The sequence below is a fragment of the Rhincodon typus genome, chromosome 9, assembly GCF_021869965.1.
Source record: "Rhincodon typus isolate 14 chromosome 9, sRhiTyp1.1, whole genome shotgun sequence".
NCBI lineage: Eukaryota > Metazoa > Chordata > Chondrichthyes > Orectolobiformes > Rhincodontidae > Rhincodon > Rhincodon typus.
The window spans coordinates 42964276-42984745 of NC_063340.1; the positions used below are offsets into that span (position 1 = coordinate 42964276).

Here is a 20470-nt window from a genome sequence, read left to right on the forward strand (position 1 = left end):
ATAACTGGCCAACCAGAATTGGATGCAGTACTCCAGAAGGGGCCTCACCAATGTCCTGTATAACCTCAACATGACTTACCAACTTCTGTACTCAAAGACTGAGCAATGAAGGCAAGCATGCCAAACACCTTTTTAACCAGCCTGTCTATATGTGATGTAAACTTTAAAGAACAATGTATCTGAATCCCTGGGTCCCTCTGTTCTATAACACTACCCAAGGCCCTACCTTTAATTGCATAAGCCCTACTCTTGTTTATTGTACCGAAATGCAATAACTCGCATTTATCCAGATTGAACTCCTATCTGCCATTTTTCAGCCCCTGACCCATTTTATCAAAATCCCTTTGTAATCTTAGAAAACCTTCACTGTGTACTGTGCCACCAGTTTTGACATCGTCCGCAAACTTACTAACCGTGCCTTCTATATTGATATCTAAAGTCAAGCCCTGTTAAATTTCGGAAGCAAGCGATAAATTATTTCTGAATTTTTAAGCAAATAAACATGCCTATTTCACAACTTAAATGCAAAAAATATGTTTCCATCTCTCATCCCTCATTAGAGTTGGTTAGTTCAGTTGGTTGGATGACTAATGTGCGATGCAGAGTGACATCAAGAGTATGGGTTTAATTCCCACACTAGCTAAGTCGTCATAAAGCTTCCACCTTCTCACCCTTGTCCCCCTGACCTGACACATGGTGACCCTTGGGTTTAACTCACCAATTGTCATCTCTCTCTCTAATGAGAGAACAGCCCTTTGGGACTTTGGCAATTACTACTGGTTGTTCTAAATCTTTGATGAATCTGATCTGTGCCTTGAGGGGGAGCTGGGGCATAATAATAATGTTGCTGTACCAGTAAGGTAATGCTCTGGTGACATGGATTTGTATCCTGCCACAGCAGCTGGTAAAATTTAAATTCAATTCATAAATCTGCAGTTTAAAGTCTCATTAATCATGACTGTGATAACTATCATTGGTTGTTGTCTAAAATGTTCTGGTTTATTAATATCCAGTAACAGGAAACCTGCCACAGAAATGTGGTTGACTGCGAAATATGCTCAGAAATGTTCAGTTCAAGGGGTATTCAGAATAGGCAACAAATGTTGGCATTACCAGCAGCACCCAGTTTCCATGATATCATAAAGATGAAAAAAATCTTCAACTTTGGGTTGTTGCTGCTATTCTGTGCTGAACTGATTACAAATGTTTTGTCTTATTTGAGATTTTTATGGGTAAGTTAAAGTTCAACAAAGTTTTTACAGAAAGGTGAGCTTTTTTTGAAAAGTTTGGAATATGTTTAACATGGGTTTGAATTCTTCATCTTCCTCAAAATCCCGTCACGCTCATCATACTTTCTGAATTATTTGTGGATTAAAGATCATTTTCCACCAGGTCTCATTTTCCCTTTTGCCATTTATTGTAAAAGCTCCATTCTTCTGTTTCAAGATCTACAGCTCATTAGCCTAGCTTACTAGCTTGTATTTCAGACAGCATATCATGTTCCTGTCAATTGTGTGATGCTTCCAAAATCCAACTTTGTCCCTTACTTAACTACATGACAGTGGTTTTTCTAATGCTTTCACTTTTTCATAAGATGCTGTTATCTCTCAATGCACAGTTCTTGTATGATTAATGGTTCTCCAGTGTAAACTTGTTGAGGTAATGAAAAACCAGGTCTTTCTAATGTTGATTTTGGAGGTTCCGTGATCATTTACCTTAACTAGGCAGTTGGCAATATGCAGCAATTTTTTGACAATTCATTAAGAAGCAGTAGTTTAGATATGATAGATCAGTAATTAGGCAAGGAAAGTATAACCAGTGTGACGGCTATTTTTATTCACGCGTGAGACGTGGACTTTGCTGGCTGGCTAATATTTATTGCCCACCCGTAGTTGCCCTTGAGAAGGTGGTATTGGGCTGCTTCATTGAAGTGCTGTCCATGTGCTGTAGGTAGACCCACAATGTCTTTAGGGAGGGAATCCAGGATTTTGACCCAATGACAGGGAAAGAGTGGTGAATTTTTTCGAAGTCAGGATGGTGATTGGCTTGGAGGGGACTTTGGTGCATATATCTGCTGCCCTTGTCCCTCTGGATGGAAGTGGTCATGGGTTTGGAAGGTGCTGTCTAAGGAGCTTTGGTGAATTTATGCAATGCTTCTTGTCTATAGTACACACTGCTATTACTGGGCATTGGTGGTGGAGGGAATGGAAACTTGTGGATGTGGTGTGTCTCAAGCCAGTTGCTTTGTGCTGGATAGTGTCAAGCTTCCTGAGTGGTGTTGAAACTGGTCCCATCTAGGCAAGTGGGGAATATTCCATCACACTGCTGATTTGCATCTTGTAGATGGTGAACAGTCTTTGGGGAGTCAGGAGGTCAGTTACTAGCTTCAGTATTTCTAGCCTCTGACCTGCTGTTGGAGCCACTGTATTTATATGCTGACCCCATTTGAGTTTCTGATCAATGGTAACCCCCAGGATATTGATAGTGGGAGATTCAGTTACGGTAACAGTATTGAAGATCAAGGGGCATTATTAAATTGTCTCTTATTGGAGTCGGTCATTGCCTGGCATTTGTCTAGCACGAATGTTACTTGCCACGTGTCAGCCCAGATATTGTCTAGATCTTGTTGCATTTGAACATAGACTGCTTCAGTATTTGAGGAACTACGAATGGTGCTGAACATTGTGCAATCATTGGCAAACATTCCTATTTCTGACTTTATGATGGAGAAAAGGTTTTCTAAATGTAGTCTAACCAGTACCTTGTATAGTTGTAACAATTTTTATATTGCATTCCTGTTGAAATCAAGGCTGACATTGGATTTGCCTTCCCTAGTGTCTGCTGAACTTGGAGCACAAGTCTGTAATACTATGGCTAGAATGTTGTCAGGGCCCATAGCCTTTGCAGTATCCAGTGCCTCCAACTATTTCTTGATATCAAATGGTGTGAATCAAATTGGCTGAAGACTGGTGTCTGTGATGCTGGGAACTATTGGATGAGGTCAAGCTGGATCATCCACTCTGCATTTCTGGCTGAAGATAGTGAGAATGATCCAGCCTTCTCTTTGGCACTGATATACCCGGCTCTTCCATCATTGAGGATGGGAATATTTGTGATGCCTTCTCCTCCAGTGAGTTGTGTAATTGCCCACCAGCAATCATGACTGGATGTGGCAGGACAGCAAAGCTTAAATCTGTTCTAGTGGTGTTGGGACTGCTTAGCTCTGTCTATCACCTGCTGTTTGGCATTCAAATAGGCCTGTTTAGTATCTTCACCAGGTTGACATCTCTTTCAGATATGCGTGGTGCTGCTCCTGGCATGCTGTCCCGCACTCTCCATTGAACCAGGATTGATCCCTTGGCTTGATGGTAGTGATTGAGCGGGAGATATGCTGGGCCATGAGGTTGAAGATTATATTGGAATACGACTCTGCTGTTGCCGTTGGCCCACAGCACCTCCATGGATGCCCAGTCCTGAGTTACTACATGTGTTCAAAGTCTGTCCCATTTAGCACAGTGATGGTGCCACGCAACACAATGACGTGTATTAAAGTGAAGGTGGGACTTCATCTCTACAGAGATTGTGCAGTGGTCACTCTTACTGATAGAATCCTGGACAGATGCATTTTCCACCAGCAGATTGGATGAGATCCAATATGTTTTTCCCTCTCATTTGGTCTACCTACCATAGACCCAGCTATATCCTTTAGGATCCATCAGTAGTGCTGTTGCTAAGCCACTCTTGGTGGTGGACATTGAAATCCTATACCCAAAGTACATTTCGTGCACTAGCCACCCTCAGTACTCGCTCCAAGTGTTGCTCAACATGGAGAACTGATTTTTTAGCTGATGGTGGACAGTGCATGGTAGTCAGGAGGTTTTCTTGCCCATTAGTATGACTATGTCAGGCTGATCTTGACTAGTATGTGATACTGCTGTCCCAATTTTGGCATCAGCCGCCACATGTTAGTCAGGAGAACTTTGCAGGGTTTACGAGGTTGTTTCTGCTGTTGCCTTTTCCACTGCCTAGGTCTATCTAGTTTCGTTTCTTTGTGAGACTTCATAGCAGTTGATACAACTGAATGAATTGCTATGCCATTTCAGAGGGCAGGTGAGAGTCAACCATTCACTGTGGTTCTGAAGTCACATGTAGGCCAGGCCAGGTGAGGATGATGGATTTCTTTGCCTGAAGGACATTAGTGAGCCAGATGGGTTTTTCCAACAGTCAACATGGTTTCATGGTCATCAGTAGTTTCTTAATTCCAGGTATTTGATGGGGTTTTTTTTTATTTGGTTGAATTCAAATTCCATCATCTGCTTTGGAGGGATTCAAACCTGGTTCCCCAGAACATTAGCTGAGTTTTTGGATTAATAACCTAGCAACAATACCACTAGGCCATCAAATTGCCGTGAGAATGCTTCTCCAATCCTGAAGCTATCCTGTAGAATGGACAAGCGGGGCTAGTGGTTTGCAGTGTCTTTGCCTTTGTTCGTCTCTCAGGCTGATGTAGTGGAACTCCTGGTTTACTCCCCAGAAGATTGAAGCATGTTTCCCTGGATTTTCTTGGCACTAACCATCTCTCATCTATCCTTGTTGACATATTTTATTTTGGGGCCTGGCCAACTATGCTGTGTCAATCGCCTATCTAAAACGTCTTGGCAAATGACCATGGGCAGCCAGCTATTCGTGATTCCGGATGACCATTGTCCCCTTACCCAGCTCCTTTTGAAAGTTAGTTTTCATTGCTTCTACTTTTCAAAAATATTGCTGTCAACAGGTAGTGTGCTGACTGATAAATCTTTTATTTATGCTTGTAGAGGCTAGTTACTACTGTAACACAATTAAACGAGGTTTTATACTGCACAGAAAATACCAAATAAGAAATGTTAAAATACACAGGTTTACAGGGTTCAATTTCCAACAGTGACAGTACACTTCAGACCTGCCATTACCTGTGCAAAAAGTATGTATCAGAATTAAATCAAAATCACAGAGCATTTAACCCATAATTAATATATCTCCTGTTTATCTTCAAGTATACGTTCTGCAATTGCAATTTTTTTTTCCTATCATTACAGTTGTACTGATTTGCAATCGGTTTCTTTCTGATTTTTAGGTAGTTCAAATCACCCCCAGATTTCCCTGGTTCTAGATACTTGACTTATTTAGGGAATGTGAAATGAAGTAGACAGATGTTTCAGGGCAAAAGAATCTCTATTTATTTACAATACAAAAGGTGAATATAACACAAATATAGGTAAATGCAGTAAACTGGAAAATTGACACTATCAATTATACAGAGGACAGTCATACTATTAAATACACTATTAGCTAGATTAAAAACTATTAGAACCTAAAGACAACAGTTTTAATTACAGAACCTTTAATCAGGCTTCCTACCCATGGGGCCCCAATGCACTGTCACAACCCACCTGCTAGCTAGGTCAGAACTTTGGGATCTCGGGATTTTCAGCTCACCTCTGAGGAAAAAGCAGTTTTAAAGTGCACCTGGTTGCTGAGGTTCTTGCCTTTGGTTCTGTTGGTTCGGAACAGGCCCGTGTCTGGAAGCTCTTGTTCGGATAGTACTTGGCTGGCTTCCCCCTCTTTCGGATGTCCTTTGTTCCAGTGGTGCTCTTGGTTTACTTCCCTGTTCTTGGTTCTCAGTTTGTCCTCTGTGATTCTTGGTTTCGAAGCTGCTTATTGGGGCTGGAAGCCTGTGGGAAAGTTGTTTGTGCAGAAGCTTGTTGGGAGAAGTCTGTCTCCTCCAGATGAGGTCAGGGCTGGCAGTTATACAGACTGTGTGCCCCGTTATCATCCCTCATATCTGTGTAATCCATTGAGTTCCTGGTGTTTCCTGTGTGAATGGATTTTGATTGAAGTTGAATGTTTGATGTCTCACTGAGTGAATTTCAATTGAAGTTGAACATTCGGTATCTCTCGTAGGCTCCATGCTGTCTGTGCGGTGTAGTCCGAGGTGTAGAAGCTATCCTGGGCTAGAGTCTGTTTCAGTTGCTTAATCTTTTAGAGTGGAGGTGAAAATTGGAATTCCAGGCTAAGCAATGGTCCCAGACAGCCATCTCAGTTCTGTGGAGTGTGTTTGTGTATTTTCTGCAGAACTCATTCCAGCTTCCATTTATCTTTTAAAAGTTTTGAAAAGTCCAAGGCTTTGTCCAGTATTTTAGATAATAGGGATTTTTGCTTAATCCTACAATAGTGAACACATGTCTTAGACCTTTAATAATTTCAGAACTACATTGCAAATATTGAAATTAGGAGTTTCTAATAGATGTGGTTCAGAAACTTTGTGATCTGTGACACTTGAGATAGATTTAGATAAGGCCTCCGTCATTTTTCTAGTGAACAGGTGCTTCTTCTGTAGCTAAGGCACCACAGTACAATTTATAATCTGAACTGACATTTGCTTTCAAATTTTCATGGAAAAGGTGGGCATTTTGCAGGACAATTAAGGGGCAGCATTGGGTAAATTCATTGATTGTGTGTTTTTATGGTTATGACTTGGACAGTAAATTGGATCTAACTTTAGTTAAGAAGAATGAGATAGGTGAAGGAGGAAATTTTTTTTACACAGAAATTGCACTTAAACGTGTTACACTTGGATGTAAATTTATTATATTCATTGAATATATATTTGAGAAACAAAAATCCTATAAATAAAAATCATGAAAGCCTGACTGAGGGAAAAAAATCATTTAACATTAAATACTGATGGTAGTTGTAATGATGAATCTTTTCATCCATCTTATGGATACTAACAATGTGCTTGTTTCTATTTGAGCAAGAAGGGTTACAGAATAATTATTATGGATGCACTCCAGCTCCTTCTGCTCTTGACAGCCCTACAGTTTACAGAATGCCCTGTCATATTGGTTGTAAGTCATAAAATCACACTAATGTCCTGCACATTCTATTCTTCATCTGTATTTGGCATGAAATAGCCTGGCTTTCCACTTTTACTGTTGCCCTGAAAGGGCTACTGTTTTCTGTCCAGCCCATTCCCTTATATTTCTGTTTATCTGCTTTTCCTATAGTGCTATGTTCCAACGTGTCCAATTGGACTGCCTCGAAAATTCTTGGCTTTCTGATCTGTAAGACACAACTCTTTTCTAACCTTGGGCATGCTCAGCCTGTGATACACTGCATGCATCCCTGCCTTATCTGTTTCAATGATCAAAGGTAAAGTGTCCTCCACTCATTTTTATCTCCTGCTGTTTCCCAATTTCCATTTAGCTTCCAGACCAGCCAGCCTTGATAGTAGCAGGACATCCAGTAGCAATAACAATAATAATGCTTCAGCTCACGATGTAAAAGGTATGCCTTGGCTGATTACCTTTTTTAATCAGTTCCACTTTTATACTGTTATTGTTCTCACACTTCTTATTTTTCATTTAGGCTGCGTGCTGAAATGCAATGAGTGTTTACTGGGATGAGTATTTTTTGATGATTCAGAATGTTTTCCTACACAGAATTTTGGAGAGAAAATATTATTTTACTCTGCTAGGTCTGGTACCTGTCTTATGTTTGTACTATTATTTGTATGTAGAATGTTCGAAATTACTAGGTCAGGTGTTAATACAATTTCCTCATTTTCTATTGCATTCAGTATTAAACTGAGATCAACAAGAAATTCTACATTTTATGATAGAATATAAATGTAAAGGTAATCCAATGCTGTTACCGCAATAGGCATGATTCGTTGATAAATTGTAGCTACCACTATCACCGTCTGGCTTCATATAAATATTTAGATTTGCTTTGCTCATGCAGATATGATATTTAGTGTTCTAATCCACAACAATTTGATTTTTTTTCATTCCATTTGCATAGAGATGCCAGGTGTTTTTCCTGTACTTACTATTTCATTGCCAATATGGTAGATGAGGTTAGGTTTTATGCGGTGATTTCTTTTGCTTTAAAGCAGGTGCAGTTAATGGCAGCCACAGTAGATCCCAAAGTCACAGCAGTGGAGAATATGGTCCAGTTTATGATGATCAAGTATTGTTGAGCAGCAGCCTTCAATATAATCATCATATACAAAATTTGGAAAAAGACAACTCATCCTTCCAGCATGAAGAACCTAGAAGTGATGGAACCCAAGCTCATTCTCAGCAAAGAAATAAAGCCACGTCACCTGGAAGTGAAGTAGTTACCTTGCAACAGTTTCTGGAGGAAAGCAATGTAAACCAATCCCCAGAGGTCAGTTGCACAGAAAAATAACTTAGTCTATAGAGGATCTGGAATCAGCGCAGTCTTGGAGGGCCGAAGGGCCTGTTCCTGTGCTGTAATTTTCTTTGTTCTTTGTACACCAGTTATAGTATTTCTTGATCAGTTGTTTCTCATTTACATTACGCAAACTGGTCTACCTCAACAAAGATGATATTGAGATGGAACCACCTAACGTTTTCTCCCTTAATTTTCCCTAAAATTTCTGTTTGTGGATCTCGCTTTCTCATTTTCTCTCATCTGCTATACACACTCCATTTACTCAATTTGTTCCAAATCTTCTGATATACCTGTTGATCTCCATCTTGAAAATTTCACTTGATCTTACATTCACAGCCTTTCTGGAGAGAAAATGCTGGATTTCCGTCTACACATTTTAAGTGAAAAACATTTCCTGATTTAATTCCTAAATGTTTCAGAGATAGTAGGAACTGCAGATGCTGGAGAATCTGAGATAACAAGGTGTAGAGCTGGATGAACACAGCACCCTTCTGAAGAAGGGTCTAGGCCCGAAACGTCAGCTTTCCTGCTCCTCTGATGCTGCTTGGCCTGCTGTGTTCATTCAGCTCTACACCTTGTTGTCTCTTCATTCCTAAATGACCTGGATCTAATTTCAAAGTTGTGCCTACTTCCTCAGGATTTCCTCCCCAAAGGAAATAATTTATCTGCAACTAATCTAAGAAATTCCTTGATAATTTTAAACAACTCAATTGGATCACCCTTCATTTGTCAAAATTTTGCACAATACAATGCACGCTTGTCTAATCTACTTCATTGTTTTTTTATAATTGCTGAATGAAGGTATCCTGCACCTTTTTCAACATATGTTTCTTGGAGTTTGCTGCTCAAATGACTGTGTAATTCTTAAATGTAGCAAAACTCATTACCACCTCTGATCTTACTTTCAAACCTTGGATTTTACAAATGTAGTGTAAGGCTACTATTGAATTCATGACAGGATGTAACAAATCAGCTGCAACCAATCCTGAAATAAATATATTATTAACTCTCTTTATTCAAACAGCTTACTTCTCCTCTTCAGAGGAAACCAATAAGTGCACACATCGTCAACCAAAATTCTCAGAAATTGTAGCTCATTTGATATTTTTTCTACTTTATTTTCTGCACAACTAGCAGTTGAAGAAAATTGTCACAATTGCCTTAACATCCCCTATTCAGTAGATCTGATTTGTTAGTACTGAAACTGAGGGGAGAAACGCACAGTCTAGGAATTTTCTCAGATCTACATCTACTACAGTGGAAGTTCAGTTAAGTGATGAAATGGACAGAAATCCAAGGAAGTTTCCATTTGTGGTTTATTTATAAAGCTATAACTGACTAACAGTTTAAATATGTTGATTGTAGGCATATATGTTTCTGAATATTTGATCAGCTATGAGTCAAATTAGTGAATGAGAGGCCATTCAGGATGGAGTCCCGTTTATAAGGCTACATGAGAAAGGAAAGATGAGACTTCCAATTTTTAAATAGTGATTTTTTTTTAATATAGAATCACAGCTATGATATCAGCTATGAAAAATGCTGCAAGATGTGGTATACTTTAGCTGAAAAAACTCAATATAGAGTGAGATAAAATCTATTAATATATTTAATAACTTGTTTATTATTCATATTTCATTTGCACAGGTACATTCTGAAAGCCATGACAATATTTTCGATGATGTTTTCACAAAAATCACAGATTTTCCTGAACTGGTTGGAACCGAGAAATTGAATCAAGAAGTTATCAATAATGGTGCTACTGTAAAATCATCTGGAGGAAGGGAGATTGCAGATTCTATTACTGGCAAATTACAAAAGTCTGAACAATACATGTGGCCAATTCTTCGGAAATCAGACCGCATCTCTGTTACAAGCACTGCAATAGAGCCAACCATGGTAAACCAAGGAAAGACTGTGTCAGTCAGCGAACTGCCAATTATGCCACAACAACCAGCTCAAACAGACTGCTGCAGTTCTCCTATTCTACCCCGTGCAAGTCATGTGATCTCTACAGCAGAGGGGTCGAATCGAAGAACAAGCATTCATGAATTCATGTCGCGAGATAATAGAGCACCAGTATCAATAGATCCTTCTCCAGGCAAGGTGGTAACGAGCGCTCGGACTTTACCCAGTGAGTACCAAGCTGATCATTACCACCAACCCCTTTTTTCTAAGCTTGTAGCTTATCAGGTTCAAGCAGCATCCAATTTGCAGAAATCTCAATCAATCAGTCCCTTCATTCATGGTCAGTCTCTAGATTTTGACTATAATAATACAAACATCAAGAGGGTTTTCACTGGCGCTGTAACTGATGAAAAAGGTCAAACCATTTCAAAATCTGTCTCATCCCTTGCTCTTGGTTTTGTATCTGGCTCTGCGATTGCCGAACCTGACCCAGTTGGAGTGGGTTCCTATACTAACGTACATCTTTCCTCATCCAATTTATCCACTAATCCTGTCAGTAGTATCAGTAGATTGCCAATAGCACGGCCAACTGATATTGCTATGGTGTCACCAATTAAAACAGTCCACTTGCCAGAGCAAGATCAGAGAATCATTATTTCAAAATCCAGTGAACTATTTAAGTTTGAGAACCAGGATAGTAGTGAGTTAAATTCCCCTCTTGTTAGTAGTAAACTCCCAACTGGTGAATTTACAGAAGAAAGCATGCATGTTTCTGTGTCTCCTTCAATAATGTCAGAAGATAAGCAGACTGTATGGTATGAATATGGATGTGTCTAATGACTTGCCATGACTTGTGGTGCTGTGGAATGATTATCAGTCTGCAGATTTTAAAATAGTAAAGGCCCTAAAAGTAATAACAAGGGTATCAAATATCTTAAGAACCAAACAGCAAAACAGATATCTACACAGTATCAGTAGGAAATACAGTATTGGATAAACTGTTTTTGCAGTGTACAGAAATCAAATCAATCCCTGAGCAATCATGTATAATTGTAGCCTTCCTTTACCAATAAGTTAAACTACACAGGTTTCCTGTCTGAAGTTGTCTAGATTCATAACATTTGTACTGAAATCTTAGCTTGCATAAAACTCATCCTATTTTCATTGTTAACTTAATATGCATTTGTTTCATTGGAAAACTTTTTGGTTGGATCCTTTTAATTTTGACTGAATCTACTTTTGATTTAAGTTTCACAATTTGTTTTGAAGGAAGCTCCTCTGACTTCTAAACACATCTTGTGGTCAGCATTTTCTTGAATATTTCTTTAATGTATGAAAGCTGGTAAAATGCATCTAACTTTGTACCTGACAAGAAGGATATTCTTTTTTTAATTTCATGAAATTCCGTAAATAGAGAAATTGGCTATTTCTTAGTTGGTGTGGTCCCACAGCCCTCTATCAAAAGGCTCTTAAATATTGCAAATAATTTTACACTGTTATATATTTTTAAAGTATAAAATTTAAGTTGTGCCTAACCACTTGAATCATTTTGTAAAGCGTTCTGGCAAATTCTCCTATTTGCATTATTAGTCGAAGTAATATGTAAATAGTTCATCTTTGACTCTGTGTCATTTATTTTTCTGACTCAACAATATTGGGAAAAAGATAAATAGCAAGTAAATTACAGCACAGCTAATGATTTCACAAACTCAAGAACCAATATATCCGTGCTACAGAGGACACAGATCTGTATTTATGATGTATTAAATGGCAAGTTCTTACTGTCACTGGATGTCGTAAGAAGGTGCAAAGCACAGCCCAGTTGTTCCTTACAAAAGGAGAGGCAGGTTGGGAAAGGAGTTGGAGGGAAAAAGAAGCTCTAATGGAATCGTGAGATGGGAAAATGGAGCACAGCTCTATTTTAAAAACATAAGCAAACAGTTTTACATTTTACTTGAAATTTCATATTTTGCCATCTAGTTCAACAGCTGTGAATGTTGTACGTGCAGCATTTCTTTACACTGATTTACAGAAAACATTATCTGAAACTAATGAAAACAAGTATGCAAGGCTTAGCTTGCTTTTATGTACTGTTCTAAAGCATAACTAAGTTTCAGACATTAAGATGCTAACACTTTAAAGTTCTACAGTTGTCCAGTTTATTTTCCCAGTAGATATGACAAAATGTATTTTTATGCCATAAAATATTATGATAAGAGAAAACACCATTGCTGGTCATTGAAATTCTAATTTGAAAGTGTTTAGCTCTTACCAATGTATCAAAACTTGATTTTCTTACATTATACTGTTTTGTTTCAGAATTATCTTAATGAAACTCATCTTTGCTCCATTGAATCATCAATATATCTGTATCTTAGGATTCTTGCAAACTAAGTTATTTGCAGGCCTAAAAGTTTTTTCTCTGTTTCGTTTTGACTCTTGTCATCATTAAGCAATTAAATGCACACTGCTAGAAAAGATATAAACAGGAAATGAAAAGTAGTGGTGTGCATGCTTGGATGGGTATTCAGTTCTCTGTAATTTCATCTAGGAGTGGGAACTAACGATGTAACTGGTTAGCACAATGTCCTTGTACCTCTGTCATTCAAATGTAAATGGTTCACAATGACATGAAAGTCTATATAACAAAGGTTCTACCTGAAATAGGTTTGTCATGTTACTTGTGAGTTTTCTATCTTGGCACCACTGCCAGTTCACCATAAATTGCATGGAACTGGCAGTTTAGACAAGGCTGGAATGAAGTTTAAAATGCAACTGGTCAATAAGGGTTGCTTTTACGTGATAAGGCAGCTTAAGGCAAATTTGGCTCATGTTTCTTCATGTTGTACTGGACCAGGAAATGCATGATGATATTCAAGGTGACCAGTAGCAATCCTAGTTCCAACATCACTTTCCTTGATTCATGCATCCATCATTTTAAAAGGACAAACCAGCCTACGATAAAAAAATCTTTGCATGGAACCACTTTAGTCATTTGCCAAATTACCCACGTTCTGGTTATGCTATTTGAATTTTATTTTTAGTTAAAAGCAAAACTTTCACAAGTCATTAGTTACAACAGCTTCACTGAGCAATTACTGAGTATTACAGCTTCTCTATTAAAAGAACATTGACAGTGCAGTGACATATCCCAAAATCATAGTAATGATTCAACTTTAAATTTCTATAATCTGGACCTGTTACACTTGCAGTAAAGCATGCTAAATTGAATAAAGACACCATAATATTAGAAGAAAGAGCAGTTAAGATAACATTTAAAATGTATAAGGCATTAAGTGACTAGCACTTGAATTACAATACAATATATAACAAAACTAAGTTTGGTATTAGATGATAAACTGAGAAGTGAATAAGAATCATAGGCAACTCCTTTCCCTCCTTCCGTTGATGCATTAAAGATAGCCAATTTCTTATTTAAATCCATCAATCTCCTATGTATCTTATTTAGTCTCAATATTTATGCTAAAAGGATGTTTAATTGTTATTACTTAATGTGTTCTAGTCACTAAAGTGCTTCAAAAATTCCTGTCATTATAATAAATTTTAAAATGTAAAGATTTAAAAATTCCTTAAAATCAGATGTGCAGAATTATACATTTTTGAGAAAGTTAGATTTATTTCTTATAGATAATTATATAGCATAGATAAAAGCATGTTATCATTCAAAAGGTAGTTCAAATTTTAAAATATTGTCAATCTTAAAAAAAACTAATTACTAATTTAGTAATTAAACTAATTACCTTGGTAACTAAAATATAAGTTTGCTTGCTTCGTTAAGAAACCAGTGTAAAATTTGAGTCACATCAGACTATCATAAGGTTTTGTTACAGATTAAAGTAAGACTGTTTAGTTTAATTGAAATGTTTCAATGGATACTAAATGGTTAAAAACAAACTAGAAAAGTAATTTAGTCCCAAATATGTTGTTTTTAAAGTTATCCAAAATGTTAACTTCTCCCCAAATTTCAAATGTTCCAGCATGTCCACAGAGTTAGTACTAATGCAACCAATGTGAAGATCCCAATTACTTAAATCCATGTATATTGTATTCATCAGAGGACTTCTAATTTTGGGTGAAACAGGCTTTAGAAGATCGTTGCCAATACCTTTTTATTTTTTCAACAGATTTAATACTAGAGTTACCTGATTGTTATCACTTGTGTGGAGAAAAAAATTAAGTTAGCATTGAAGGTTATATATAATTTATGTATTTGTAATGTGAATTTAATTAAAAAAAGCTTGCCTGTTTAAACATTTGCAAACTGGTGGTGTAATGTTATCCTGCATGTTTAACCCTGTGCATGGCTGGTTTGTCTTTGCTGTGCATTTCTTCTGTATGAATTGGTAAATGACTGATCTTGCATCAGCATATTTTTGCATATGTAATACAAACTAACAATCAAATATTCAAATGTCTTGTTTTTGCATGTTTTTGCAAGTATAATCAATGAATCTCAAGTTGGAAGGTTATCCATCATGTATATTTAAGAGATGTTCTATTTGTATATTTTGTTATGTTTCTGTTGTGTACCTTCCATTTTTATTGTACTTTGATATTTCATTCCATGTCATCCAACAGGAGCAAGGTTTTATGTGTAGGCTGAACCTGCTGCACCTGCTGGCAAATGTACAGCAGGTGCAGCTACCACAAAATGTTGGACATAGCATATTGAATCTTTCCCGAGGAGGGTTTTAGAGATTGAGATTTGAGTGTAGGCAGCTGAAGGCAAAAAAGGTTGTTTGATTGAGCTTTGTTATCAAGCTCTGTCAATATTTTTAAAAATAGCTCAGGGTGCATTCTAACATAAATAATCATTGTTGAAGACGAATAAAATAAAGATGTTAAGTATAAGATACTCCCAGACTAAATATCCTAGATTAGAACTTTCCACGATAGTAAAAGCAATGGGGGGGACGCAGTGGTTGGTCATAAAACACAGGTGGAATTGATAAGAAACTTGAAACAGTTTTATTAAAAGTAGATGGATTGTATGTCTTCACTAATTAAAAAGAAACACTTGAAATTATTAATTTAGCAATGGTGATAGTAATTATAATCATTGCATGGGAGGGTGAACTGTGATGAGGATGCAGAGATCCTTCAGCATGATCTGGACAGGTTGGCTGAGTGGGCAAATCAATGGCAGATGCTGTATAATTTGGATAAATGTGACGTTATTCACTTTGGAAGCAAAAAGAAGGTGGCACATTTCTACCTGAATGGCTGTAAATTGGGAGAGGGGAATGTGCAGTGGGACCTGGGTATCTTTGTGCACCAGTCGCTGAAGGTAAGCATTGCAGGTGCAGCAGGCAGTAAAGAAGGCAAATGATATGTTGGCCTTCATTGCAAGAGGTTTCGAGTGCAGAAGCAGGGATGGGTTGTTGCAGATATACAGGGCCTTGGTGAGACCACAGCTAGAATATTGTATGCAGTTTTGGTAACCTTTTCTGAAGAAGGATACTGTTGCTCTCGAGGGAGTGCAGCAAAGGTTTACCAGGCTGATTCCGGGGATGGTGGGTCTGACGTATAAGGAGAGATTGACTGGCTTAGGATTGTTTTCGCTAGAGTTCAGACAAATGAGGGAGGATCTCATAGAAACTTAAAATTCTAACTGGACTAGACAGGGTAGATAGAGGAAGGATTTTCCCAGTGGTGGGTGTGACCAGAACCAGTGGTCACATTTTGACGATTCAGGGTAAACCATTTAGGACGGAGATGAGGAGACATTTTTTTCACCCAAGGAGTGGTGAGCCTGTGGAATTCATTACCACAGGAAGTAGTTGATGCCAAAACATTGAATGTATTCAAGAGGCAGCTAGATACAGCACTTGGGGCGAATGGGGAAGGTTATGGGGAGAAAGCAGAATTAGGCTAATGAGATGGACAATCAGCCATGATCATGATGAATGGTGGAGCAGGCTTGAAGGGCTAAATGGCCTCCTTTTACTCCCATCTTCTATGTTTCTATATAATAGATACCCACAGTGATTTCACTAATTACCCGTAATGCAGTTATCTTGTACGAAACAACGTTCAAAGACCACTGAATTTCTCTGCCATCATTTCACATTAATTAATAGTTTCAACTTTAGCTGTCACTCATAAATATCAAAACACTAAACATCGGAAAAGCCAGGCAAAATAAATTTAAATGATAATGACAAGTATGTTTAAAGGGCGATTTTATTTTGTATTTATCCTAAAATGCCAAACTTAAAGTTAGGTTACCTGTGCCGTGAATGTGTGTTTAAATAAAATCATTAATGTAATCAGGAAACTTTAATGACTCCTGTACTTTATCGTCCAATGACTTTAGAATTAGTTGCAGCTGGTGTTTTTTGCACAACTTGGTGATTTTGCACTAAAATTGTATCAATTTATCCATTTTGTCACTGATGATGTAATAACGGTGTAAATCGAGCCTTCCTCCTGAATATGTCTGACCTTGACACTGAAGCAGATCAGCATAAAACTGCCATCTGCCCCAGCATGTTTGAGCCCTAACACCTGAGAAGCCAAACTATGTTGCATTGACATGTACATTTACCCTAAGGCAAAAATATTATACACATAAACTACTGAAACATGTTTGGCAGGTGACTGATCCATTTAAAGTGCTTTGATTATTTTCTGCAGATATGGGATCTGTGCAGGAACTCAGAAGTGCACAAGGCAAAACTGAGGAGCAACAGAGCTCCTAGATGTAAATGTTCATCATCTTGTGATTTGGGGTACGGTGGTAAGTTTCCTGCCCGGAGTGTAAATGGGAGGATCAGAATATTTACCTATTTACAAACTAACATTATCCTTATAGCAGTTTATTCCAGAAACATTCTGCTGTGGCTGGCTTAACAGATCTAAAAATGTGCTTGCTTATTCTATTAAATTGGCTTTGTGTAATGCATTAATATGCATTAAGCAATATTAACTGTTAATTTTTCATTCTGCATGCCTGGGCAGGGGCTTCCACATATTGCTTAATACAAAAGGAAACAAGTGTTTAAAGTTCATTTATTTTGTATGTATGCAATCCACTGCTTTCGCTTATTAATTTCAGTCTTTCATGACTTATTGCCTTTTCACGTTTGTATTAAGGTTGTTTTGTAAAGTTCTGGCAAGTGCTTCAAATCTTTGTGTTTTCATGAGTAAATATATTTATCCAAATTATTACTTCATTATAATTGATTGTAAGAGAGATACTGTATACTTGCAAGTGTCCCTGCCTTCCTTTGTTCCCATGTTGCACATTTCAAAAGAGTTTGGCCATGGAAACCTAGGAGCAGAAAATTGTTTTACAGAAAAAAATTACCCGCAATGATGTAGTTTCATTTTCTCTATTGTGTTGTTGTTGATGGCTAAATTTTCCACAAAATATTTGCTTTCATATTGCTATTATATTTTTGAAAGTAAAATAAGGGACACTAATAGATATGGTATAAATATCTAAGCATAATAGCTGAACAGATACTTGAGAGGAATATAGTTTCCCTTTTAAAAAGATTCACAAGACATGGTGATAAAGAAGGGACCCTAGTGCCAACTCTAATCTGTCCCCTCCTTCCTGCCAGCAGAAATGGCATGGGGTAGAATAAGTCCCAGCTGTGCCGCCAACACATACATGGTTGTTTTCATTTATACTTAGCTATATTCAGACATGGTAAGGCCACCTGTCCCAAAGGATCAGACAAAGCCATTTTAACCATAGGCCTCATTAGAGTGTGTCTACCCAGCTCACGAACAAAAGCTGGTGGCAGCAGGGACCCTGGTCACAGAGGGCCCAATTAAGTAATTTTTTCATGGTAAGGTGCTTTGTAGATCAGAAGAACCAGGAGTGCTCATTCTGAACCCACTAGAATACCCAAGGCCTCTTACATCCCTCGCTTATTAATCGTCACCTCTTTTCCCAACTTACTTTGTCAAAGAACTAGATTAAAGGTTCAATGTACATTGCACCATACCAATTTTGGCATATTCCCAACGCACTGACTTCAGGAAAAGGTCAGGATCAGAGTATGTAAATAAGGCTCAGGAGCTAAAGCTGGGTATTTTGCCAGTCGCTTCATTTCTGCCTCATTAAGGTAATTCCTGTTTTATTCCTAAAATATTTCGGCAATGACATCTGGCATGCAATGATTAATCGTGATCACTCCAGGGATGTTTGTTCTATGCTGCTATTTCTACAATTTAAGTTTCCTTGTGCATGATGCATTTATGATATTTGGTACTGTTTTTTGTTCTTATTTGTTTCAGACTTAACCAGTATCTAAACCAGTTTCTTAATTCTTTTTCATTTTCTTTCCTCTGACCTGCAAAACAGAAAGAAAAGTGTCCTTCAAACTGTCAATTTGAAACTATAGTGCAGAAGCACCAAGACTGTCTCCATAAAGAAATATTACTAAAGCATTAAATGATGAGAACTGTTCAGTGACCTCTCTTCAGTAAGCAGAATGAGACATTTACTGTTCCTTGAATCAAGGAGCACAGTTGGACTCCAATGTTGTTATGAAATACTTCCAGAGTAACGATTTTTGTGTAGTTCCATAGGTTTTCACCAGAGTTCATTTAAATCCTACAAGAAAATTGAATACAATTTAGATGCTATGAACAGTTTTATAAACTGTTCGTTCATCTAACTGACTTTTAAGAACAAGTCACATGCTATGAACAGTTTTATAAACTGTTTGTTCATCTAACTGACTTTTAAGAACAAGTCACACCATATTTTAGTTTGTTTTAATTTTTCATTAAAGCTTTAAAACAAACTCTGTGGTGCTTTTATTATTTGCAAGACTGTGCAGACACAAGCAGTAGTGTTGTGGAGCTGCACTGCACCCTACATAAAATCACATGGCTTATGGTATTTTGCACTAACTACCTTTGGGTTTTTACATGCTGCATGATGTATGCCAATAGCAATGTGATGTTATGTTAAGGTTTATAATACCATAACGCTTATTTTTGGCATGTAATCCAAGACTAAAGTATATAATGTAAATGCCTCTTCACCGTAGAATTGCAACATTGTATGTCTGTGTCATTCTTGTTATGTATGTGCAGATTGGATTTTGTAACAGCCTCTTTAAGTTAACTATAAGAGCACAAAGTGTGCAATATTTTTTGACTGCTGGCAAAGATTCTGTCATGTTGAATTTCTGACAATAACACCTGACACACTGCATTGTCATTTACACTGTTAATTTTAGGAAGAGTGAATTTTTCAGTTTCATAGTTGTTTGAAATAGATTAGTTGTTTGTTTTATAATCCTAAAGCATTAGTAAAATTTTTTTAACTCCATTTAATTTTGTACACATTACTGCCTGGAAAATAACCATGTACAAATTGAATATATACGTACTGACTGAGTAGAAAGCTACAGCAGGAATACGTTCACAAGAATAGTTGCAACCAACATTTGTTGTTGTCATGTTTAGATTTTGTTTGAAAAAGCAAATAATCTCATGTTTTTGGCAGATTGTAACTTTTGTTGGTTAGCAGACAGGAGTTTTTCTTTTATATCCTGCAATCAGCTGACATTCAGAAGTATTTTGCGTATCTGTGCAGAGTCTAAATGCGCTGATTTAGTTATAAGTCCTTAGTGTTTAGTATTTTAACAAGTTATTTTTGTACAAAATGTTCCCTTATAAGAGTACCATAAATTGTTTATCTTGTGCAAGATTTGAATTTAAAAGTATTTAAGATTGTTATTTTTCACAATTTTGTTTACATTATTCAATCATAAATAACCATTTATAGATTCTGTATTGAAAAGCTGGTGTCTATGTCATAGATTTTTTTAAAAAGAACATCACAGCATGCTAATGTAGTGAATTGGAAGGTACTGATACAGTGCCTTTGCTTTTTGATATCCTAATTAGATTTTCATCTTGAGTGTCTAAAGTAAACTCATACTATTGGTTTATTTATGTACAGCTTAATAAAACAAGTGTTAACTGCTGTTTCCTTACTGGTCTAAAACATGGAAGTTTGCCGTCAAGTAATATGAATAACTTCTGGTGTGCAAAGAAAATTACTTCATGATGATCATGCAACTATACAACTAAATATTTTAGTATTGCCGCATTTCAAGATCATTATACATCTTTTCCACCATTTCATATTATCCAAAAATCCTACAAGCTCAAAGAGAAAGTATGATCAATTTTAGTACCTTTTAAAAGCCTGTTCATTTTTTTTGTTTGAGATCTACAAATTCCTTTATTTTGCCACGTCTCAAAGTGCTTTATAAATGATGAGTTACTTTGATGTTCAGTCAATTGTGAAGAAAATGTAACCGCTGGT

The 20470-nt window shown here is 37.2% G+C and overlaps 1 protein-coding gene across 7 annotated transcripts in view; it reads left to right on the top strand.

Moving 5' to 3' along the window:
• The window catches only part of ccdc88ab (coiled-coil domain containing 88Ab), a 342694-nt gene extending 322598 nt beyond the window's left edge, over positions 1 to 20096 (top strand). For 2 of the 7 annotated variants that reach the window (XM_048601173.1, XM_048601177.1), the window contains 6 exons: positions 6801 to 6890; positions 7249 to 7329; positions 7937 to 8214; positions 9889 to 10375; positions 16807 to 16909; positions 18488 to 20096. In XM_048601173.1, coding sequence (XP_048457130.1) covers positions 6801 to 6890; positions 7249 to 7329; positions 7937 to 8214; positions 9889 to 10375; positions 16807 to 16871 — 1001 coding nt within the window. In that variant the 3' untranslated portion in view covers positions 16872 to 16909; positions 18488 to 20096. The remainder of the gene's footprint in view (positions 1 to 6800; positions 6891 to 7248; positions 7330 to 7936; positions 8215 to 9888; positions 10376 to 16806; positions 16910 to 18487) is intronic. The other 5 variants (XM_048601174.1, XM_048601175.1, XM_020528924.2 and 2 more) reach the window with 5 other exon arrangements.
• Positions 20097 to 20470: the final 374 nt, after the last annotated feature.